This window comes from Haliotis rubra, unplaced genomic scaffold (assembly GCF_003918875.1).
Source record: "Haliotis rubra isolate DU_JTF1 unplaced genomic scaffold, ASM391887v1 Scf377, whole genome shotgun sequence".
NCBI classification, from domain to species: domain Eukaryota; kingdom Metazoa; phylum Mollusca; class Gastropoda; order Lepetellida; family Haliotidae; genus Haliotis; species Haliotis rubra.
In genome coordinates, this window is record NW_025767054.1 from 702,774 (window position 1) to 728,648 (window position 25,875).

Here is a 25,875-nt window from a genome sequence, read left to right on the forward strand (position 1 = left end):
TATGTTTCTAGGCCTGTGAGCACCACACCCACATTTTACCAAAGTGGTAAATGTGTGTCTTTGGGTTTTACTCCAAATTCAGCTGACATGCTGTGTTATGACTGAAATACTTTTCAAAGCACCGTGATGTCTCACTTAGTCCTAGCTCTTCTCTGAATCTATGAACTATCAAATCTATGAACGGTATATGTGTGATGTCTCTCTCAGTCCTAGCTCTTCTCTGAATCTATGAACTATCAAATCTATGAACGGTATCTGTGTGATGTCTCACTCAGTCCTAGCTCTTCTCTGAATCTATAAACTATCAAATCTATGAACGGTATCTGTGTGATGTCTCTCTCAGTCCTAGCTCTTCTCTGAATCTATGAACTATCAAATCTATGAACGGTATCTGTGTGATGTCTCTCTCAGTCCTAGCTCTTCTCTGAATCTATGAACTATCAAATCTATGAACGGTATCTGTGTGATGTCTCACTCAGTCCTAGCTCTTCTCTGAATCTATGAACTATCAAATCTATGAACGGTATATGTGTGATGTCTCTCTCAGTCCTAGCTCTTCTCTGAATCTATGAACTATCAAATCTATGAACGGTATCTGTGTGATGTCTCACTCAGTCCTAGCTCTTCTCTGAATCTATGAACTATCAAATCTATGAACGGTATCTGTGTGATGTCTCTCTCAGTCCTAGCTCTTCTCTGAATCTATGAACTATCAAATCTATGAACGGTATCTGTGTGATGTCTCACTCAGTCCTAGCTCTTCTCTGAATCTATGAACTATCAAATCTATGAACGGTATCTGTGTGATGTCTCTCTCAGTCCTAGCTCTTCTCTGAATCTATGAACTATCAAATCTATGAACGGTATCTGTGTGATGTCTCTCTCAGTCCTAGCTCTTCTCTGAATCTATAAACTATCAAATCTATGAACGGTATCTGTGTGATGTCTCACTTAGTCCTAGCTCTTCTCTGAATCTATAAACTATCAAATCTATGAACGGTATCTGTGTGATGTCTCACTTAGTCCTAGCTCTTCTCTGAATCTATAAACTATCAAATCTATGAACGGTATCTGTGTGATGTCTCACTCAGTCCTAGCTCTTCTCTGAATCTATGAACTATCAAATCTATGAACGGTATCTGTGTGATGTCTCTCTCAGTCCTAGCTCTTCTCTGAATCTATAAACTATCAAATCTATGAACGGTATCTGTGTGATGTCTCACTTAGTCCTAGCTCTTCTCTGAATCTATAAACTATCAAATCTATGAAGCGGTATCTGTGTGATGTCTCACTCAGTCCTAGCTCTTCTCTGAATCTATAAACTATCAAATCTATGAACGGTATCTGTGTGATGTCTCACTCAGTCCTAGCTCTTCTCTGAATCTATAAACTATCAAATCTATGAACGGTATCTGTGTGATGTCTCACTTAGTCCTAGCTCTTCTCTGAATCTATAAACTATCAAATCTATGAACGGTATCTGTGTGATGTCTCTCTCAGTCCTAGCTCTTCTCTGAATCTATAAACTATCAAATCTATGAACGGTATCTGTGTGATGTCTCACTCAGTCCTAGCTCTTCTCTGAATCTATGAACTATCAAATCTATGAACGGTATCTGTGTGATGTCTCACTCAGTCCTAGCTCTTCTCTGAATCTATAAACTATCAAATCTATGAACGGTATCTGTGTGATGTCTCTCTCAGTCCTAGCTCTTCTCTGAATCTATAAACTATCAAATCTATGAACGGTATCTGTGTGATGTCTCACTCAGTCCTAGCTCTTCTCTGAATCTATGAACTATCAAATCTATGAACGGTATCTGTGTGATGTCTCACTCAGTCCTAGCTCTTCTCTGAATCTATGAACTATCAAATCTATGAACGGTATATGTGTGATGTCTCTCTCAGTCCTAGCTCTTCTCTGAATCTATGAACTATCAAATCTATGAACGGTATCTGTGTGATGTCTCTCTCAGTCCTAGCTCTTCTCTGAATCTATGAACTATCAAATCTATGAACGGTATCTGTGTGATGTCTCACTCAGTCCTAGCTCTTCTCTGAATCTATAAACTATCAAATCTATGAACGGTATCTGTGTGATGTCTCACTCAGTCCTAGCTCTTCTCTGAATCTATGAACTATCAAATCTATGAACGGTATCTGTGTGATGTCTCACTCAGTCCTAGCTCTTCTCTGAATCTATAAACTATCAAATCTATGAACGGTATCTGTGTGATGTCTCTCTCAGTCCTAGCTCTTCTCTGAATCTATGAACTATCAAATCTATGAACGGTATCTGTGTGATGTCTCACTTAGTCCTAGCTATTCTCTGAATCTATGAACAGTGTCTGTGTGATCTCATCTGTCTCACTTACTCGAAGCTCTTCTCTAAATCTATGAACGGTATCTGTGTGATCTGTCTCACTTACTCGAAGCTCTTCTCTAAATCTATGAACGATGTCTGTGTGATATTTTGCAGCACACTGAGATGGTTGGACACAATGGGTTAAGTGACATCTGTCTGGTGGAAAGCCCAGCGTGGGGAGGCAGAGGACTGCCCTCAGCATGACCACTGAAGACTTGCTACAGCCAAACCAGGTCGTCAAGGACCGATGGAAAGTCGTAAGTAATCATTACAGTCATTTAAACATGGGACGAGAAATCAATAAAGTCTGGAACTGTGGACTTTTTCATGTGCTATCTTGCTCCTTTTGACCTGATGGGTCCATGGTGCCAAAGGCATTTTTATTAGCTTAACCCTTGCATATATACATACTAGCGTTTGTTGGAGGAGGTATCCTCCTATTTGTCAGACATCCCAATAGTCAGACAGGTTAAAACAACAAACCATCTGGTTGAGTGCACAGCTAATCCCCTGAGTGTTACCTCTTAATGAAATAGGAATGATCCATAAAATACAGAACAGAACAGAACTTGATTACACTCAGCCCAATTTATATATGGGTGTTGCCCTAATTAATCCCTAGTCCAGTGTGTGAAAATTGGGATGTCTAACTAATGGGATGTCTAACTAATGGGAGTAAACCTTGGAGGCCTGTTCTCCACTGATCAGTGTATACAACATTGAGAAATAAGGCCCCCTAAATATATGTTTCCTATTTCAGACTGAAAGTCAAGTGAGATGATGTCAAATCCAGTTTCTGTATATTTATGTTTGACATATTATAAAATAAACAACTCTTAAGTATTTAAACTGACTACATATTGAGTTATGTGCTATTTTATGTCATTACCTGACTGGTTGGGTCTGCAGTGAACCACATGAAATTTATGTAAGTTGCATACAATATGGATACTACCAGGATAATGACACCTCAAGAAAAACAGAAAAAGGTTTTTGATTTGGGCCTCCAAGTTTATAAGCTCAGTCAGGAAACAGGAACCACATATATTTGGGAACAATGTATACTAGGCACATAAAGAAACTGTGCATACAAAAATTTAAAATCTAAATTTATCAAACCTGTGTAGACACATAAGGATTTAAACTCAGAGATTAGTGACATGTATCCAACATGCATGCATGTGCCACGTTCCGTGACGTCAGTGGGTTCGTCCTTGAGACGTGCAATACGTTGTTGCACGTGCATTCCGGGAAAGAGAAACAGAGCAAATGAATGCCACACAATACTGTCACTTTGGAAAGCTCAACCCCTGCCCTTGCGATCGTTCAAAAATTAAATGGCTATTGAAACGCATAGCATGCCAAGGCTCACGTCTGCACAACGTCATGAGGCCATTGGGATGGTCATGGGGGAATGTCTCAACGACAAGTGGCTGCACATTTCCACTGCCACAGGAACACCATTTCTGCACTGGTGAGACGCTACCAGAACACAAATGACGTCATCGATCGGCCACGTTCTGGACGTCCACGTGTAACAACGCCAAGACAGGACAGATGGATAAGGGTGACCCATCTTCGCCACAGGTTTCAGACTGCAGTGATGACTGCCCGAGCCATCCCAGGACTTCGCCGTCTCCACCCCAACACAGTTCGACAACGTTTACGTCATCACGGGATCAGACCACGACGTCCCGCCATACGGCCTATCCTGACACAACGTCATCGACAAGCTCGCCGAATGTGGTGCCGAAATCATGTCCGCAGACCCTTGTTTTGGTGGAGAAATGTTTACAGATGAGTTCCGGTTTAACATTTTCCATAGTGATGGACGCCAAGCGTGCCTAGAGACGCGTGGGAGAAAGTTATGCACAGGCCTGTGTCTTGGAGAGGAATCGCTTTGGTGGTGGTTCCGTGATGATTTGGGGTGGAATAACAGCACGCCAAAGAACTCCTTTGGTGATTGTTCAGGGCAACTTAACTGGTGTGGGCTACAGGGATCAGATTCTTCGACCTGTGGCAATTCCTTTTTCTGCAACGTCATGGCCCTGGGTTAACATTCCAACAGGACAATGCCCACCCTCATACGGCAAGGGTTGCTATGGATTTCTTGCAACACCACAACGTTGACTTACTGCCTTGGCCTGCAAGTTCACCGGATCTCTCCCCGATAGAGCATGTTTGGGACGAGATGGATCGACGTCTACACCGTCTTCCTCATCCGCCAGATAACGTCCTTGACCTTGCAACAGAACTTGAGAGAATCTGGCGTGACATCCCACAAGCCTTCCTTGCACGTTTGATAGGCTCTATGCGTCATCGATGCACTGCTGTTCTCAATGCCGATGGTGGACATACCCGTTATTGAGCTTGTGACATGGTCGTTTGACCCCTGTCCCGCTTGTGGACTCGTGACGTCATTGTGATTGACTTTTCAATTGAAATTCTCCCGACTTGTTATGGTCTCATGATCCCTCCATTCAAGTTTATATGTACCTTTGACATTGTTATCATACTTATCAACTGGGATAATATTTTGACAATGCACAGTTTCTTTATGTGGCTTTATGTACCAATGCAATCCTGTTAATTAATTTCATGTCTTTATTTTGTTTAATTTATACATGACTACATCACAAAACTTGACTATGACAAATAACACCATTAATATCCAACCTGCAGTCATATTATGCGATGAAAATCAGTTTTTTTATTGACTGGGATGTCAAAAGTAAAATGTTTTGGTAAAAGTAAAAATTAACATCCATCAGCACAGTGAAATTGATCTTGTCTGCAGGGCATGTGTTTTTCAGAAATTGGTGATATTGATGAATTCATTTCCACATTGGTTATGGTTTTGAATATTGAAGGCTAGTTTAGTATTATAGAACTTCCATGTTGAAGTCCGTTGCCATGGTTACAATTGTATATTATTCAATAATTTAGACAAAGAAGATTGGCGGTGGTGGTTTTGGGGAAATTTACGAGGCGTCAGACATGGTTACGAAAGAAGCAGTGGCTCTGAAGCTGGAGTCTGCCAAGCAGCCAAAGCAGGTGCTCAAGATGGAGGTGGCTGTACTCAAGAAGCTGCAAGGTATGCAGAATCGGCAGATGTTCTACATCATTGCTCATGTTATGATAATATTATTTCCAAAGGTGCATATGTGACCCTGTTGTCTAAGGCACCAATGCTTTCTGTACGAAGTTGCCTCCCTTAGCTATAAAAGGATTTGCTGATTGTGGTTTGAATACACATTCACCCTGATAAAGATCCTATGTCTTTTTTTAAATGAGTATGTGGATTTTACCAAGTGATAATTGTCTATCTCCTGTCATTTAAGCTGAAATATTGTTCAGATGGACAACAGACCCAACTCACTGTCACTTATGGGTGCTGATTCTTTGAAAGGGTGTTGACATCAAGCATATTGTCATGAGACATGACAATCAAACTCAGTTGATTAACCTGAAAGATTGAACTATGTATGAACTTTCTCAAGAACATTAATTTCCTCTTGACTGACTCCATTATTCTCTGGTCAGGTCGTGATCATGTCTGTCGCTTCATCGGCTGTGGTCGAAATGAAAGGTACAACTACGTGGTGATGTCCCTACAAGGCAAGAACCTGGCCCGAGTTGAGACGCAGTCAGCCACGAGGTTGTTTTTCCCTGAGCACCACACTGAGACTGGGGGCACAGATTCTGAAGGCCATTGAGTCCATCCATGAAGTGGGCTTCCTCCACAGAGATATTAAACCAGTGAGTGAAGCTTCATTGGTTGTCTGTAGTGGCATGCATGATTGCTGATGGAGAGCACAGTTGAAGGCTCGATAAGGGACTGTTGTCCAGTAATGAAAATTAATATTTAATTGCTGTTCAGTGTAGCCACGGTCACATACACCTTGGGCCTTCTTGATGAACACTCTGTTGTATGGATTGGTATCTTTCAGCGAGTTCATGGCTGATTAGTTAGACAAGTGACTGCTTCTTTTTAACAGTTGTCAATGACTGTATTTATTAACTATGTTAAGCTCTAACATGCAAGAAAAGATGCCTTTAAAATCCTGAAATATATCATAAAAAAATGATGAAGGACGTCTTGGAAATCATTGGCCTCCTTCAGGTTTTCTGTTATAGTTTGAGGAAGGAATCCCCCAAATCTTTGTCCTCATAGGCATCCATGTCAAAAGTTTTCTGTCATAGTTGTTTTAAAAAGGCATCCCCCAAATGTTGGTAACATAGGCTACCCAGTTAAAGTTCTGCGTCACTCTAAGACTTGTGATAAGAGGCGATTAAAGTGGTTCTTGTGATCGGGGATGAATGATTAATATCTTGTCATTGTACCTGACACTGTGGGAGTTTGCTCATCAACTGTTGTAGAGGGCTGTTTAACCTGGAAGAGTTAATACCCAATCTCGTTCATTTCAAAGTTTCTTGGGAATATTGAAGAGATCAGATCCAAAGGACCTTATAATGTTTAAGTTCTATAATTTCGTCACTGATTGGTCGCCACTGACATTATCAGTGTTTTGAATATGGCATGAAAGTCAAACTGAACAAGTTTTTGCAGTATTTGTTTGTTGTTTAATGCCGCACTCCGCAGTATTCAAGCCATATCGTAGCGATCTGTAAATAATCGAGTCTGGACCAGACAATCCAGTGATCAACATCATGAGTATCATTCCAAGCAATTGGGATAATATGACATGTGTCAACCAAGCTAACCTGACCACCCGATCCCAATAGTTGTCTCTTTCGACAAGCATGGGCTACTGAAGACCAATTCCAACCTGGTCTTGCAGTAAGCGTGATGTTAAGAGTTATATGTTTAGAGTCCTAGATTCAAATACTTGTTCACAGCAGCAAAGGCCATGGACACTGAAGCCCCTCTTGAACACTGTATTCGTGTTGTTCAGGGTCCCGTTTCACAAAGCTCTCAACCCGTGCTTGCCATAAAAGGCGACTATCTTGTCGTAAAAGGTAACGGGATCGGGTGGTCAAGTCAGTGATACAGTATAGGAAGTTGCTGTTGATCAATGCTACAGAGAAAGCTGGAATATTGCTGACGAAAAGTTCTTAGGCTTATGAGAGCTTTGTGAAACGGGACCCTGGGCTGTAACTATACTCTTTGTAACAGTGTGATGTGTATCTTGATGGATACATAAAAAACTTGACTCTTGTCCCTCTGAGTGAGTTTATGTACATTATATCATTTGTAATATTTTATCATCAAAGACAATGAGTAGCATGGCAAACATGGTGAAAGTTAGTAAACTTAAATCAGTTTAATTCACAATGGTTTGACAACTCTTGAATACATTATCAAAATATAGTGTTTCAAAATTCATTGCATCAAGTTTTTAGCGGTACAAAGTTAAGGGGTGCACTTACAATTCTGTGAGTAATTATGTTTTGAGCTTGTGCCCAAACATTCATGGATAGGATTTTACATAGAACAGTTGAACATGGAGATTGGTGAAAGGCATGCACATCCAAGAAGGAAAGGCTCTACAGTGTTTGAAAATAAGGCTATGGGTGTTGATTTCCTGAGTTAGTCATGAACACAGGGGTAAGATAATAGCAGTGTTAACATCCAGGGCCTTCTTTCACAAAGCACTAAGGTGATCGTAAGTCACTAAGGTAACCTTAGTGCAATGTTAAAGAATGGGAGTTAAGGTTAACCTTAGTAAAGGTTGCGTCGTGAAAGGAGCCCCAGAGTGTCAGAATTGCTCTCAGCGTGAGGTGACCTATAGGTTATAGTGATCAGACTCGCTGACTTGGTTGATATGTGTCATTGTACCCCAATTGCATAGTTCAGTGCTTGTGCTGTTATAAATCATTGGATTGTCTTGTCTGGACTTGTTCTTTTACAGACACTGTCAGATAGCTGGAAGTTTGCTGAGTGCAGTTTCACACAACAAACAAACAAACAAACAAACAAACATTTCTCTTCTTCCATTATAGTCCAACTTCTCCATGGGTAAATCTGCAAACCACTGCCGCAAGGTGTATATGTTGGACTTTGGCCTAGCCCGTCAGTACACGACTGCTACAGGGGAGGTTCGACCACCACGAGCTGCAGCTGGCTTCCGGGGCACAGTCAGATATGCCTCTGTCAATGCTCACAAGAATAAGGTAGGTTACTATTGGAGCACAGTCAGATATGCCTCTGTCAATGCTCACAAGAATATAGTACATTACTATCAGGGCACAATGTCAGTGCTCACAGAAATGAGGTAGGGTTGACTCCAGAGACACAGTCATTTCATCCAACCATCCTATCATGTTACCTGACAGGAAACAATAATATTCCATTTTGCACATACTGTCATACCCTTGCCTCATAGGGGCAGTGGGGTAGCCTAGTGGTTATTTCTGGTGTCCCCCGCCGTAATATTGCTGGAATATTGCTAAAAGCGTCGTAAAACCATACTCACTCACTCACCCACCCTTGCCTCATATATACTGGCAGTCTGGAACTGCATCAGGATTAAAATATGATGAATGCAGACAGAAATTACATGTTACCTTTTACAGGTGATATTACTCACTAAGGTAACTACCAGTGATTCCAGTATCGTGGTGAGGGTAATTGTCCAAAGGGACATAACTCTCCCTGTGGTCCATCTAATATTGATTACAAGGAATCCCTAATACTCAGCTCCTTCCAAGGAGATAACCTACTAAAGTTGAAATGATGCTTCACAAAATGTTAACTCTACTATTTCAGGAGATGGGTCGTCATGACGACCTGTGGTCTCTGTTCTACATGCTGGTTGAGTTTGTGGTGGGTCAGCTTCCCTGGAGAAAGATTAAGGACAAGGAACAAGTGGGCACAATGAAAGAAAAATACGATCACACCTTGCTGCTGAAAAACATGCCTTCAGAGTTTCGCACCTTCCTCGACCACATTCAGTCACTGGACTACTACGACAAGCCTGACTATGCTCTCCTGCACAACCTGTTCGAACAGTGTATACGACGCAAGTCCATCAAGGAAGCAGATCATTATGATTGGGAGAAGCCCTTTGTTGATATGTCAGTCGCGACCACTACCTCGCAGCCAGTTGCCATCAAACAGACTGCAGGGGGACAGGGGTATGTACACAATATAACACAGTGAAATCTTTTACATTATTGTTACGAATCCTATGAATAATGATCATGGAATGTAGACTTACATACATCAATTATAAATCATCTACATTTATAGTGAGTTATTCTGTTTCTTTATGTTGTGTGGATTTACTAGGATGTATGAAACTAGATTACGATGTCTCATGAACTGAGTGCTGTCAATCCCTTAGGTCTTATTTTATGCCAAAATGGGGATTGGAGGACTTCATCCTGTTTTTGTTTGTTTAATGCCTCATTCAGCAATATTCCAGCTATATGGCGTCAGTCTTTAAATAATCGAGTCTGGACCAGACAGTCCAGTGATCAACATCACGAGCATCGATCTGTGCAGTTGTGATATGATGACATGTCAGTGAGACTGACCACCCAGTCCCGTTAGTCGGTTGTAACGACAAGGATGAGTTACTGAAGACCAATTCTAGCTCAAATCGTCACGGGTTCTGCAGCCTTTACTTGCTGTGAAAGGTGAACTTGAGACAGCCATGTAAGCCTGTATCATTCACATAGAGAAACAAGGCAGTGTCACTTCTTTGGCATATGTGGGTATTTAAAATCAGATATCCCCAATTCCTCGACCAACAGCTGATTTAATTCACTAATCTTTTGACAGTAACTTACAAGTTGGTCCTAACACACCTGGTCATGGTGCCACTGAGCTGATTGACGAGAACCTGAGTTACAACCAGGAGGACGAGGAGAACCTAAAGAAACAGCCAGGTGACCTAATCATCGGCGACAACAAGTACCAGCGGGACATGGACAATAAGCTTTGGGAGGAGAAAGTGGAGATCATGTTGTCTCAGAAAGCAGACGTCGAAAAACAGGATGGAAAATATGAAGCCGAGCAGAAAGGAAAGGAAGAACTTGAAGGTGACAGTCAACAAAAGGAAAATGGCGGCAAGGATAGTAAGAGTAATAATGGTGTGTTGATTGAAGAGAAGGAAGCTGCTGATGACATTGCTCCAATACCAACGTTCAGGATATCGGAGATGGTGGGTGGGGAGCAGGGGATGAGGAAGATTTCAGAACAGGTCGAGAGGTCTTCGTATCTGAAAAAGTTAGGAACAATCAGTACTGACAGAAATAGGGAAGATGGGAGTGAGGAGAAGGAATCCTTGAAGCAGAAGGACACTTCAGTGTTGATACACTTACCACAGCATAATCAAACTCATGGTGACGGTGCTACACAAAAACTTGTTCTGGCTGATCAGGTGGACCAGGTTCATATATCTGATAATAACGCTAGACAGGTAGATGATATTGTAGGAGAAAAAGTGGTAGATAAAAAATTAGTTAGAAATGTGACTATAGATGTTGACGATGACCATTTGGATGACAATGGGTGCAATATCAACGACAACCTCCCAGATGTGACCTTCCCAGTGAGCCGTGCGCCTCTCACGTTTGCCTTGCAGACGGATGATAAAACTCACACTGCTGCAGATGACAATGCAGACGAAATGGCGACTCGAGCTGCTCCGTTTACAGTTGCCAGTCAGTGGATAGGTATGTCGGCTTTCGGCTCGAGTGGCGAGGAGAGTGACGATGACCAGTCGGAGGAGGAGAGCGCTGCCCGGGGAGGGGAGGTGAAACTCAGGTGGCCAAAGGGGCGGTCGAAAAGAGGCCAGACAAACACTCTTGCAGATGGGGATGACATGAACTATGATAGTGTCGCCAGGAATTCATTGGTCTTCCTGGATGATAAGGAGTCGAAAGATGCGTGCCGTGGTTCGCTGGTTTTTGATGAGGAAGAAGATGAGGACTTTTTTGCTCAACTTAAACAGCAAGGTGTTCAGGCAGATGATCACGAAGGGAAAGCATTGCCAAAATCTCAAGGTGTGTTTGGTTCGGGAAGTCTGCAGAGACTCAGCAGTTTTGAGAATAAAGACGATATAAACAGCAATAAGCAGAGTAACTTCTCTAGTCCAAGAAAAATGCCGGAAAAACTGGCCAAAGATATAGGCAATCGGATCGGATCCCCACTCAAACAAGGCCCTGGTAGTCCATCTAAGCTTTTGTTTAAAGGTCGAGAATTGTCCAGTGACGACAAAAAATCGGGTAAAGTGCATTCAAAACTTGTTGCAACAGGTAAACCACCTCCATATCAGGGTTCAAAGAAGGACAAGAATATGGAAGAAAAATTTAAATACTCGACTCAAGCAGATAGTAATTCTAGAGACTTGGATGATGTCCTGAAGATGAGAGACAATGTCCATGGATCCCGAGATGGGTTGGCTGATAAGTATCAGTTGGAGGATGTGAAGGAAGTTGTAAACCGAGAGATAAGCACTGAGGCGGTGGACATTTTGCATCCTCACCTAAATTCAAATATCAATAGTGCTTTCTCAAGCCACGCTTATAGATCTCCCCGTGCTTCTGATGCTCTATGCAATGAAAATAAAATGCCAAGCACTGGTTCCGCTGAGGATAGACAAAGCAAACAATCTGGCTTGTCTATGCGACAATCTCCCGCCAAAAGACGATCAGCTTCAGCACCACGTCTAGACTATATATCCCATGATGCCACAGATGCTTTGCGCAGCGTCACGCCTCTACAGCTTGACGCTGACAACCGTGTCCCAAAACCACCTCCAGGGATGGCCCCCAAGAATGCCGTCGTGACCGCAAGGTAAGTGTTGATATTGTCTCACTTTCACCCTGGCACTTCACGCCGACACGTGACTGTTGTGTTTTTGGAACTTGTCTGTAACTATGGTAACAGATGTAGGTGTAACTTAACTACCTTTGCTAGTTTACTGATAGTGAAATGTATTAGTAAGGACTGTCATGCTCTCTGTGTAGTAACAATGTGGTGCATTTAAAGCTTTGTGGACATCAGGTCCTTCCTGTAGTTTATTAACGTAAATGTAGCAACAATGTAATGATTTAGAACTAGATATAGACATGTGAATTTTCTCTTAACCTTTACACTTTCTTCCACTTGTGGTTAGACACTGAAGATTTTTATTGAGTTTTCAAAGTACTGCAAGTAGTTCCGGTGCATTTATGTTTTGATGGTAATTTTGTTCAGCTGTGTGTTGCACAACCAGCTTTTTGTGTTGACGACTGCTTTGTCTTGTGTTGAAAACAAATAACCAGACCACATGTCACCAGTAACACACAGATAGCCAACATATTGCCATTGTAATTTTTGGGTGATATTACATAAGCATTATATATGTAACAGTGGTATCAACCTTCTGATATGATTTCTGTGTATTTTCAACAGTGTAAAACGTGTATTGATTAAGTGAATTAAACTTTATTTTTCATAATATTATCATACAGATTTTTACTTTGTTTGAAGGACATTGAAAACTTAAATACTTTTATATTTCATACCTGTATAAAAAGAAACATAAAAACCGTAAAGTTCGTTTACTCACCTGTTCAAGCAATAGTATAGTCTCTATTGTACGTGGTTGTGAACTCCCTTTTCAGTTTGGAGAAGTTTTTGCACTGCATTTTGTTTTGCAGGCGGCGGCGATACAAAGTGGCCTCGGCTAACACCAGTCCCCGTGAGCCTGCGTCACCCTGAGCATGGCCATTCGCTGCCTTCCTTCTTTCCTGTTGTGTTTTGTGATCATCTCCATCTTCTTTATAGACTTTGTGGTTTTCCCACTGCTAGCTTCCGACGCTCAGAATTAGGTAAACGCATGTTTTACTCAGTTTGCTGACACCACGTTTTGTTTTTCATTTGACATGTTGGTAGTATATGAATATATGCATGGATATTTTTTAGTTCCTTTTGTACTGTTTACTTTCAAGTTTCAAGAGATGATTTTTGTTGACTGCTGTCTCTTGGCACCATGTCCTGAACTGTTTCTCTCTTTCAACAAGGTCTCATGATAATGATTTAGAAAATTTTTAGCTTTGTTTTTCTTCAGAAAGAAGTAATGCAAGATATATTAGGAATGAACTTTGTAAGAGACTGTTGATCTGCTTGCCTGCTGTTAATAATTTGATTGGGTTATCATTACCTATGGTTTCAACGTACTGCAACAACAAATGATATTTTCATGTAGTGTAGACCACAGGCATTATTTATTTAGCCTGGTTGAGAAGATTCAGTTGCAAGTCAGAGCCTGAGGTTAAAGAAAAAATGGTAATTGTTTAGAATGGCATTCTGTCCAAGGGGCTCCTGAGAACAGTTTTGGTAGAGTTCATACATTCTCGACATGAGTTTGAGAAAACTGGTAAGGAACTGAATTGTTTTGTATTTTTTAAAAGAACATAAAAAAAATACATTAAATTAAATTATCAAATAACATGTACCATACACAATAAATTTCAACCACATTTTATTCAGTATCCAGCTATATGTGGATACTTAATAATGATTGAGGTGAGTACAGTGTTATTAACAAGGTCTTAGAATATCTATATATATTTTATTAAATTATAAAAAAAACTTTGAAAAAATTAATACTAATTTTGGCCAAAAAACTTTGCATCAGTTTTGGCCAAAAAATTAAATTAGGGTTGGCATCTCTGGATTAGATTGCATCTAGTTTTACTGTAGTAGAAAATACTACATTAACTGGGTCTGGCTAAATTAGGGTTGGCATCTCTGGATTAGATTGCCATCTATCACGACTACTGTAGTTGAGCATCGAATATCACTACATTATAGTGGTTCTGTTGACTGCTGTGAAAGAACACTGTTGAGCTACAACATTTGCAACTCATCAGTTCTTAAATCCGTGAAGGTCCAGGTTAGAATGAGCCTTCAGTAACCCATGCTTGTCGTAAGAGGCGACTAACGGGGTCGGGTGGTCAGGCTCGCTGACTTGGTTGACACATGTCATCGGTTCCCAATTGCGCAGACCGATGCTCATGCTGTTGATCACTGGATTGTCTGGTCCAGACTCGATTATTTACAGACCACCGCCATATAGCTGGAATATTGCTGAGTGCAGCGTAAAACTAAACTCACTCACTCACTCACTACAGTTGTTAACAGTAGTCATCCAGAAGATATGTTTATCTGATTAGTATGATTAACAGGGCCCGGACCATTGAAGTGTATTCATGATAAGCAACATTACAGACAATATTATCAACACAATTTCAACCTCAAAATTAGTATTATATCATTAGAGTCTTTTGGGTTAGGGCTAGCCAAGTGTTTAAACCTTCACTCATCATGTCAAAGATATGGGTATGATTCCCACTGTGTTAAACATGTGAAGTCCATTTGTGGTGTCCCCCATTGTGGTATTGCTTGAATATTGTTAAAAGCTGATTAAAACCATACTCAGTCACTCATCCGGGTTAAGAAGCAGTAATAGGAGATGGTATGGAGAACTCCATTATCTTTTGCTTTTAGATTCATCTGTCAGTGTTGCCAACTCCAAAACTGTGCGATGGGTTTTGCTACTTTCATCAAGGGAATGGGGTAGCCCAGTGGTTAAAGCGATAGCTCGTCACGCCACAGACCCGGGTTCGATTCCCCACATGGGTACAATGTGTGAAACCCATTTCTGGTGTCCCCCGCCATGATATTGCTGGAATATTGCTAAAAGCGGTGTTAAATCATACTCACTCACTCACTCACTTTCATCAAGTGTGGATGTAGTGGTATCTGAAACATGATGGTGTAGATATAAGACTAGTATATGGATGGCAACTTCTTTATTGTATAACACAATGTTTCTGGGCTACATTGTACAGCATACTGGTAGGAACCACCACCTGGTGTTGTGTACATGTGGGAACCATTGATGGACAGTAAAATGATTTTTCCATGATCTTCCTTCGGAAATGACCACAAAACATTGTTCTGAGTTCATATTAAATCTTTTAAGATAGTTTGAAAGTGTATGGGATGGTCTTGACCAACACTGTAAGTCACGTCATATGTTGGATCTCCTTGCACCTTATTTGTGAATAATATATTTATGACTGGTGTCTAAGATTAATCTTGATCACACCAAGTTTGAGCATTATTTTTCCTTGGTATTAAGTCTCCATTTTGTTGTAATAAATACCTTGGAAGTATTCTTCTCCTTGGAACCTTATAGGGGTAGCCCAGTGGTTAAAGCATTTGCTCATCATGCTGAAGACCTGGGTTTGATTCTCCACATGGATGCAATATGTCAAGCTCATGTCTTGTGCCCTCTAGTGATATTTCTGGAATAAAGCTGTATTCATTCACTATCTCTTTCATCACCAACCTAGCACAGAATTTCTCTTGCCCATTAGCTTGAAATTTCAAAATCAAATGCAAATGCAGCTTGGGACTGGAGGGTATAGATTTTACACTACCAGATGTTCTCAGTTGATTGTGATGATTTGTAAACAAGGCCAATCAAATATTGGTTGTGTTGCTGCTTGATTAGAATTATAACCTTTGGTGGGCTATCCCAGGTGTGACCTAAAACAAGCTATGGTAGCTGGTAGTCATAGTACAATAGAGATTTGATGTCCTTCGTAACAGCGTGTTTATAGCCCATGAGTCAATTCATTCCTGAAACCTGTGCTCATCAGTGTTCACGAATGATGTTTCAAAATAACAGGCCATTGGGTCCTGTAAGCTTCAGATGTCTGTCTGCCCCACTGAAAATTCACGGGACCCACAGAAGAAAAAATGAACACACATTTCAGATTTAACATTTCTTGCAATTGGTATTGAAATTATTAACAAGCGTAAAAATTATAAACAGCAAACAAGAGTCACATGTCACATATAACAACTTCAGTCAAAGTCAATGTGAAATATACAGTTGGACACTGGGGCCAGCGGGTTGTAGACTTCTATCGGACCGACAGCAAATCTGTCGGATTTGTCCGAGGGTCCAACGCTATTCTTGACCACTGGCTCATTATCCTTTGAAGTTATGACAGTCAGTATTTTGGCACAGGGCTAGAAGATGACCGTCACATTATCAGTACACACACTTTCTGGTTGCGCTGACTGAATGGCTAGTCGATCAAAAGACAACAATCACACGCTCATATGTGAGCATCAGTAGACCTTGGCCCCATTTGACAAGGTGACCGTAGCACTAAGGTGATCGTAACTCTGAAACTTTAACATAGACTTACGACAGTCCCGACAGTCATAGCGCTATGATCAGTTTGTAAAACAGGCACCAGTGCTTTATCTCTTGTGTGATTTCTGTAGAAACAAACAACTCTATTTAAACCAAAAAGGAGCCACATAGTTATTGGATATTCAGAACCTGTAGACAATCTAGAAAGCTTCATACAGGGCAGTGGCTTTTACAGTATGTATCTGGGCAGAAGGGAAAATAGAGTTTCAAGGAATGTGGGATGGATTAGCCATTGCTGCAGTTCTGAACCTTTTGCTTTGACGCTGGGTGATCAAACTTTCCATCATGAAGTCATTGTGTACAGTGATGTAGGTATTTATATTCTGTCTGACAATCTCATCAGGAATGGCAATTTTACAGATGTACAGTGTGATCTGGGGATTCATAGCTTGTCTTCAGTTCTTTGCAGTTACCACTTTTGTTTTCCCATTTCAGGGTTGTGATTTGTGTTTCAAAGGGTTTTAGTTTCAAGACATTATTTGTATATTTTCAGAAGTGATGTGGATGATGAAGAGGAGGGGACAGTTACAGCATCTGGGTAACAGCAGGGCAACAGACCACTAGAGTAACATCGTCAGGGATGTAACTTTGAAGTAACGTCGGCAAAGATTTAACACTGGCGTAACGTCATAGGAGATGTATCTTTGAGATAGCAATCTCTGATCGATGTAACATTAATGTCTTGAAGATGTCCAGCGTGAGAAGAATTGACAACTGAACCACATAAACAACCAGAAGCTCCTGACAGGGTTGAATTCAACTCCAGACTGGGTTCAGGAGTTCCATGTCTGCTGCATTGTTTTGATGACAATATTTTGTTTGAAAGAGTGGTATGTTTGAGAAAAACATTTTTTTGCAATAGGGTGACATATGTAAATTGTTTTGAAATTTGGATCAAATTGTATTGTTTCATATGTTTAAAGTTTATTTATTGTCAAAATCTTGGCTCCTTCCCAATCAAATCTGGCTTAGTTTGATGAGTCAGTATTATCTAAAATTGAATTTCAATCTGGCTGCATTTTTAGTGTTCGTTTTTTTAAAATCAAAATTAGTGCACAGATGTGAATGATAAACAAAATCTGTAGCTTCAAGTCAAATGGAGTGTTATTTTTCCATCTCGAGTTGAAAACATCAATTGTGATCTCTTGCGGATAATAATTGCAAGATGACATATGAACTGCTGTTGCTTGTGTCTTCAATCACTGCTGCTGCCACCATCATGCCTGCCCCTCCACTGCTTGTGTCATATCCACCACTAGGCTATATGTCTCATAGCAACATGCCTGGTGTACACGCTGGGCTGTCATTGGTCGTTAGCTCTCATGTAGCTTGTATAGTCATCAAAATGCAGTGGTTAAAAAATATTAACCTCATTCATGACTGACTCTTGAAAAAGCAGCTCTGACTTGATTTTAAAAAGAAAACAATCACAGGTCGGATGTAAATAAGTTTTGAACATCTGACTTGGTATGATAATAACATTTTTATTGCTTAACACATAGAAAAATCTTACTGGACATCTTCTGTTCTTTAGTCAAACATTTTGACAATTTTTATATAAAATGTGATTATGATATATTTAATTGATTTGCATAATGTATTTTGTTTGTAAAATATTCCAATAGCATAATGAGTCTAAAACTTAAGGAAAATGTTTTTGAATTGCTGCATTGGCCTGTATACTCTCCTGCACCGTAGTTTGTTCGGTCTGTAGGTCCCTTGCACTGTGCTCTTGTTGGTCAGTTAGTTCTAGTGCACTGTGCTCTCATTGGTCTGTTAACTCTTGTAAAATGAGCTCACATTGGTCGTTTAGCTTTCAGATACACATAGTCTCAATTAATAATCTTGTCAATCTCATTGGTCTGTTTGCATTCGAACAAACTACAGTCTCATTGGTTGAAAGTGTATCCCTGTCTGTTTTGTTACATCTTAATGGATTTATTACGTTCCATGTTGATATGAATTGTTTTCTGTTGTTATATCTAGCCACATTGGTTCATGATGTGATAAATGTTAAGCAAAATTCTGCCTTATAGTCAGCAATATGTTGTGCCAAAGCTATAGTCTGTTGGCCAGAACCCGTTGTCGGTTTCCTGTTTTGTTAATACATTTCAAGATTTTATAAAGTTTCTGTTCATTTGTTATGGCTGTCTTTAGTTGAGATGACTTAGAGAAACATTCATTAGCTTGGTTCTTCCCCCGGTAACTCCAGTGTGTATCAGTGATTTGTCATGAATGATAACTATTATGCTTGATCAGAGAGGTGTCATTATTATTTTGTTTGTTTTTTGAAAATTGATTTTTATTGACTTTATTTTGTGTTCACATTCAGACATTACAAACCAATGTACATGAATTGTTTTGGTATGTACCTGTGATACAGGCTTGATGAAGTAAGCACCTCTGTGTGATTATGTGTAATACAAGTAAGTCATTTCCTATGTTGTGGAATAAATCATTACTCAGATGATAGCTTTCTGTTTAATGAATACTAAGCCTGGAAAGATTGCAAAGTGCAGTTGACTAAACACACAATGTTTCAATTTTATGCAGATTTGTAGATCTTATCGATAGAGACTCAAATAGTACAGAATTGCTAGTAGCCCAATCATCTTCGACACAGCAATTCGCTATGCAGAGTTGTGGCCCTTGGGTATGCCAGACACCTGTTGGTGTTGGTTCCAAATGTGTTGTGCCTGGTCATGCTTAAAGTTTGTAAGCGCATGTTCGTGGGTTTTATTGAAACATGGTAAACATCTGATACCTTCATCAATTTGGACATTCTCCCAGTTGTCATGTCGTGAGATAACTCAATTACTATTCAAAGAATCATCAAACTAACACTTAGCTTTTTGCTTAGTTTAAAGTTTGTGACAATGTTGTTGGTATGTGATGAAATTCAGTGCTTGTTCAGTATGGTTAGATAGAACATGAAGGTGCTTACTTCATCAGAAAGTTTGTGTCCGTGATCAGTTCCCTTGGAAACCACCTCTAACTCAAAAGGTCAACAAGTTTTAGAAAGAACTGTCTTATTACATGTGCACATGGGGACTCTCCTTTGATGCAATAGGGAGGAAAATCCAGAAATGGTATCCATCTGTGATAGTATAACTTTTATAGGATTAGTATTGTTTTATAAGAAAAGTGGATTTGTTTTATTGAGAAATTTCACTCTTGGTTACGTCACAACCTTCAGTTGTTCCTGAATGTTTTTGTCACATTGATTCGCTTCATGTCTCATTCTTCATATGTATTGGCATTACATCGTGTTTGAACTCATGTCCATGCCTAAACTTTGCATCGTCATCACTGATGTTTGGCCACAGTTGTAAGGAGCTGACGAAGGAAAGGAAATTAACATTTACGTGTACAGTATCCGAAAGTACTCACATCTACAGATTCTGTAAAATCTTTGAAATTTTTTGGTCAATCAGAATGTACACAATTGTTCCTCACGTCGTCATATGAGCCGAAATATTCTCAAGCACGACGTTAAACCCAATTTCACCTCACAATTGTTCCTAGCAAAGGTTATATTCAGACTATAATTCGTACTGTTTGTGGTTAGGCTTTGTAATATGTCAGGAATTCTGAATGTAATTTTCCTTTGAAAAGTTATTGCATCAGTCATGTGTAATCCGTATGTATTTAAAAATCAAAATGTAGCATTGTACCAAATATTTTGGGTTTGATCATAGCATTGTACCAAATACTATCATGATCATCATTGAGCATCAGTTTGATCAACTTGTCCATTGTCAAAATGGCAGATTTTCCTCTGGTTGTGTTCTCTGGTCCAAGATGACCTTGTAAACATTGCACTCAGAACTCTGTTTTGTCCCAGTAACTTCCTGTTTGCTCACGCCATGGCCCCCTGGGAAGGCTCCACATGTACAGATGTAAATATTCCAATTTCCCCATGTGCTGGCATAGGCGTCTCACAGCTAGTAGCAAGTAGAGGACTGCAAATTTCACCATCATTAATTGACACCATTTTGAATGAACACTGTCTCTTCTTGCCATATTTCCGGTGAGGATTACGTCAAATAATGACAACGTGCTGATATCCTGTATAAATATTCAGAGCTCTTATTGATTATTCAAACTATTTTTTGGTTTATTGCAGTGAATAATTAAGAATAACAATTACTAAAGAGACTAAGCAATTAATTGGCTCATATCTGGCAGATATTGAAAGGATGAATCTTAGGTCACTGTGATATTTATGTCAAATGATACGAAGCTGTAGTACCTGCTTAGAAATTTTAATAAATATTTTAACCTTTCAAATATCATTACAGTTAAGATTACAATATAGATGTACAATGTAAATGAGTTTTGTCCAATAATCATTTAGTTCGGACAAATTGTCAAAATGTTTCTGTTTTCTGATTACTCAATATCTCCAGCTCTTTAATCAGTGGAGGATGAAAATTAGAATCTGCCAGTCATTATGACTCAGAGCAGATTACATTCATCTTGTACACATCCAAAACCAAAGTTTCATTTATTGAAATTGGGGTCAACAAATATTGCTCCAACTTGATTTGTTGACCATAACTATGAAAATTATACATATAAATTTTACTGTGTTTAAAATGATTTATTATTAAATGTACAGAAAGAAACAATTCTGTGACAACCAATTGTAATTTTGATGTACTTGAGTCAAACCAGTCAGGATTATAATTATACCCTCTGGATTTCAGTGCTGCAGCCAGACTGAGTTAGTGTGGGATTCCCGCTAATTGTACTTTACCTTGGTGCTTTATTTATAAATGTATGCTCCAACGTTGGCACAAATTTTTAACACGTTTTTATATATCGGGAGCGTAATTAATTTCAAAATACGACTATTTTCATTGAAAGCGATGTCAAACATTTGGAAATCAAAATATTGAAACTTCCGGAATTCAAAACTTGGCATCCAAAGCTCTGCACATTGCTTGTACATCTATTTGCATATGAAACTGTAATATGAATGCTGTAAGGAGCCGTTTCACTGTATGGAGCTTGACTTGATGTACAGAGTTTATCACCAAATCCTTTTGGCTGTCAAAATGTCAAAGAGAAGGATTACAGATTATTTCACTTTTGGTTATTGGCCCACATTTTCTAAAGGAAATCCTGGCTGCAGTACTGGAATTTAGTTGTTGACAATAACTGCCTGTTCAAATACTGAAAAACAAAACAATTCTTTGAGATTGTCCCTTGATCATGTTAATATTGTTCATGCATTTTGTAAATTTACTCCCAGTTGGATGTCAAACAATCAGTTCATAAGCAGTTATTAGTTGTGGTTTAGTCCCTAGATCATACCCTGAAATGGTATCAGTTGCATAATATGGCTTGTATGTGTGATAGTCGTCTCCTACCACTGCATTTTCGAGAGGTTGATCTCCATTTATTGTATGAATTATTATAAATGCCTTGAAATATGATTGTGATAATTCGATTCCTTAGTCAAGTCGTATGTGATATGTTCCAGGGATAAAATCAAAGTGGGTGGGCTACACATCGTCTTTAGGATGGCAGGAACTAGAGTGTGTGTGATGAATGTTTGTTGAATTCTGAAGCATTTGATGATGTGTGTATTAATTTAGTTTCAGTGTATGTCACTTAGCATTGCCATGTCGTGTTCGAAGTCACTGGGATGTGGAGATCTTGTCAGGTTAATCGGTATCAGAAACTGAAGATAGGGTTAAGGTCATGTGTCTGAGGTCCATGTGGATTTCCCATACTTTATCTTGACCAAGTAAAGTTTGGATCAGGAGTAAGACAACAACAGGAGACTGTTGTCCTTATTTCCATTCTCTGTGCAGTGAATGAAATTTATGAATTTATTATATTTTATTTATAGTTTATAAGTTATTAATGACATTTTTGACATTGTAGGTTTCTGTGGAGTACATATGAATATTGTATTGAAGAAGAAAATATTTGTTAAAGCATAATAGAGTTGTCTCCCCTAGATGGACAAGGCAGTCAGTGAGGTAAGCCTTGCTGTAATGCATTAACAGAACATGGTTTCTACATCCTAGGTTGTGTGTGAACACAGACCTGATAATATTCTTCACATAGTTACATCTTGTTTTACACACAGTCTTGACTGGTTTAACGCAAGATGTCCTGTTTTGGTTGAAAAGCTTGGCAAATAAATATGTAACTCTGTGCATTTATTCCTTGACAGATTTACTGGTTTAGTCTTGTCCGTCAGCAATTTGCAGATTTATGTATTTTTCAAGTCTGAGAAATGTTTTTGCAGCAGATCTGTTGTATCGAATCTGTGTAAGTTGAAGGATATTACAAGGTCTGATATCCAGTGAAGTGAGTTCATGACTGCGTTGTCTTCACCTGTGTAATGTAATCATTCTGGCATGTCGTCTTTGCATTTATCATATTTACCTCTTTGTTCCCATACCCGAGATAAATGAGAAGTGTATACATATGTGTAACAATGTGTAATATTGTGACTGCCATGCTCATGTTGTTCATGCTAAGATAGCCATGTGTTTTTGTACAGGATGTGTATATTTAGTTTGGGTTGTATATTTAGTTGTACAATATCATGTACTGGACCATATGTCTTGGGTAGACTTTCCAGCCACATTTAATCAGTATTTTCTCTACATCTAAGTCAGTATATGCAGTATATGCAGTATTCATGTTAACCTGTGTCATCCTAAGAGCTAGACTTCGTGTCTGTCCATTATACACTCCGTGTTCGTTGGAGCAGATAGCTTTTATGGCTAACATAAAACATCTTCTGTAACCCACACTTACTAAGGTCTTTAGCATCAACAGATACCAGTACATGGAGGGACCTTTGGCAATCACTCAAAGTATCCACAGACAGATTTCTGGTACTGAGTGGTATCCACATCCACAAGTCCATGGTACTCCTGGTATTCGATCTTAATATTTCCAGGGTGCTCACTCTGACAGACCACTGAAAGTTGTTGCAGGTTAGATTTAGATGCACCAAGAATCTTTACAAAATAAATTTACAAATCATCTTGAATACAGTAACAAACTATGAAGGACTGATAAAATATGTTTCTCATGCAATTCCCATTCTTGATTGTGATAATTGGGTTGTTAAGTGTAATTGTTCATAATGAATGAGTGGCTGCAAACCAGGGTCCCCTTTCACGTAACAACCTTTACTAAGGTTGACCTTAACTCCCATTCTTTAACAGTTCACTAAGGTTACCTTAGTGACTTATGATCACCTTAGTGCTTTGTGAAAGGAGGCCCAGAGGTATGTTACAGACTCTGATGTGACATTGTTCACTCATTGTATTATGGGTAATTAACAAGTAATTAGAGCTCATATTATTAGCTTTAAATTAGCAGCTTGGGAAAAGACGTCATAATTGGTTTCTATGTAACATCTGTTATGTGTTGTATGTTTGCATCATTATGTTTCTGTTTGGGAAAAGAATTATACTGTTTCCTGATTGGTTGTTAATATTCAGTTGTCGGCAAGGTAACTGTCTGGATATGCTACACAATAAATGTGTTTATTAAACGAAGGAAAGGTTGTTGCTGCACTGAAGTAAGATATGTACTTTAATGATGGCCAGATATTTCTGACTTGGTGTAATGCCTGTGATGACCAGTGTATCTGGATAACGTAACACACTATAAATGTGATACATGTTCTTGAAGACTGGCATGAGTATTGTTGCTAAGTAAATGGCAAGTCATATTTGACTTAAAACATATATAACTTGTTTTATAATTGAGACATTTGTGGGAATGGCAATGTAGTTTTAATAGACTTGTGGCACTTCTTATGAAGTTTGTAAAAGCATAATCTTGGTGCATTTTAACGTAAGTTGTGATGTATCTGATAACTGACCTCTCAAAAGGGCACGCAACTATTGTATGGTACATGACTTAAACCAAAGCTTCCTAGCCAACACTTTATTCCTAAATAGACGTACAACATGGAATGACTTCAGCTGTGCCATGGTACTGGTGGAGAGTGTGTTAGACTGTGTTTCATGTCGCACCATGTCTGTCAATGTAGGATACCCATGTAAGCCATTGCATTGTTTGAAGTGGCGTTCGGCTCACTTACTGTCGTATTATAACTAAAAGCATGATCACAAGTGCCCAGCCTTCTGCCGTGTTCGCTTTCAGTGAACAATGCTTGTGTTTGTCAACCAGTAACTGCCATGCTTTCATGAAAGACATATCGATATCTCACAAGATGGCCCTTCGAACACAATGCCCTTCCAAAGTGAAATATTGTGTGAAGAATCTGGATAGAAATCGATCCCAAGTAGCTCTTTTTTTTATGAGTACAGACAGAGATTGGATGATTGGGACCTGGCTGAATGTATCATCATACATTGAACGCAGGATTGTTGCTTGCACTGTCAATCATTGGTTGGTATAGACCAGGCTCAATTATGGTGGCTCCCATGGTATGTGTAATCATGTAGGCTACAGAGTAATACAACATTCACTTACTCAGTCGCTTGCAGAACTGCATTTATAAAGCTATTATCTCTCAGTAACTTGTTCAAGATGCTTATTGGGTTTACTACAGTATTTAATGTCTGGAAGGGGCGGTGGGGTAGCAAATGGTTAAAGTGTTTGCCTGTCCAGCTGAAGACCAGGGTTCAATTCCTTCCATGGGTACAATGTGTGAAGCCCATTTCTTGTGTCACCCTGCCATGATATTGATGAAATATTGCTAAAAGCGGTGTTAAACCATACTCTCTCACTCATGTCTGGAAACAGTTCCTCTCATCAGGCAAATCCAGTTAAATTTGTAATGCTCTTTTGTTTTTGCTGAGATGTAATTGCTGTGAATATTACCAATCAATCTTGTCCAGTAATGATGCATTTCCTGTTTGTTTTGCACATATCAGTGTGAAAACACGCTCAGGCCATCACGCAGAAGAATTATATTATTTTCTAAGTGTGTTGAAAAAGTATCAGAAATGATGCTGAAAAGTATTTCTGAAATTGCCAAATGTTGGTAAGATCCAAAGATGTTGGACTTCCATTTGTTTGTGTTGTGACCGTCATAGCAGGGAAAGGCTGAGTACACTTGTTTAAAGAATGTTTCATATGTTTTGTTGGGGATACTGGACATTGTCAGAATTCAGAAAACGTCAGTATTGTTTGTAACAAAAGGGATCTTCGAATGCCACAGAACTGTTATAGAGTAAAGTATTTGATATACTAGATATGACTGGTAATATCCCATGACAAAACTTACTTGGTCAGGATATACCGTGAAGCATTTGTTTATTCACATATCTGCATGGTACATATGTATCTTTTTTAATTGTCTCCATC

At 39.4% G+C, this 25,875-nt stretch overlaps 1 protein-coding gene across 1 annotated transcript in view; it reads left to right on the top strand.

Moving 5' to 3' along the window:
* Positions 1–20,694, top strand: part of LOC124286148 — a 36,344-nt gene extending 15,650 nt beyond the window's left edge. The window contains 8 exon segments of the mRNA XM_046722497.1: positions 2,480–2,622; positions 5,312–5,459; positions 5,909–5,997; positions 5,999–6,124; positions 8,330–8,500; positions 9,096–9,463; positions 10,113–12,131; positions 17,051–20,694. Coding sequence (XP_046578453.1) covers positions 2,566–2,622; positions 5,312–5,459; positions 5,909–5,997; positions 5,999–6,124; positions 8,330–8,500; positions 9,096–9,463; positions 10,113–12,131; positions 17,051–17,099 — 3,027 coding nt within the window. The 5' untranslated portion in view covers positions 2,480–2,565 and the 3' untranslated portion in view covers positions 17,100–20,694.
* The last annotated feature ends 5,181 nt before the right edge of the window (positions 20,695–25,875 follow it).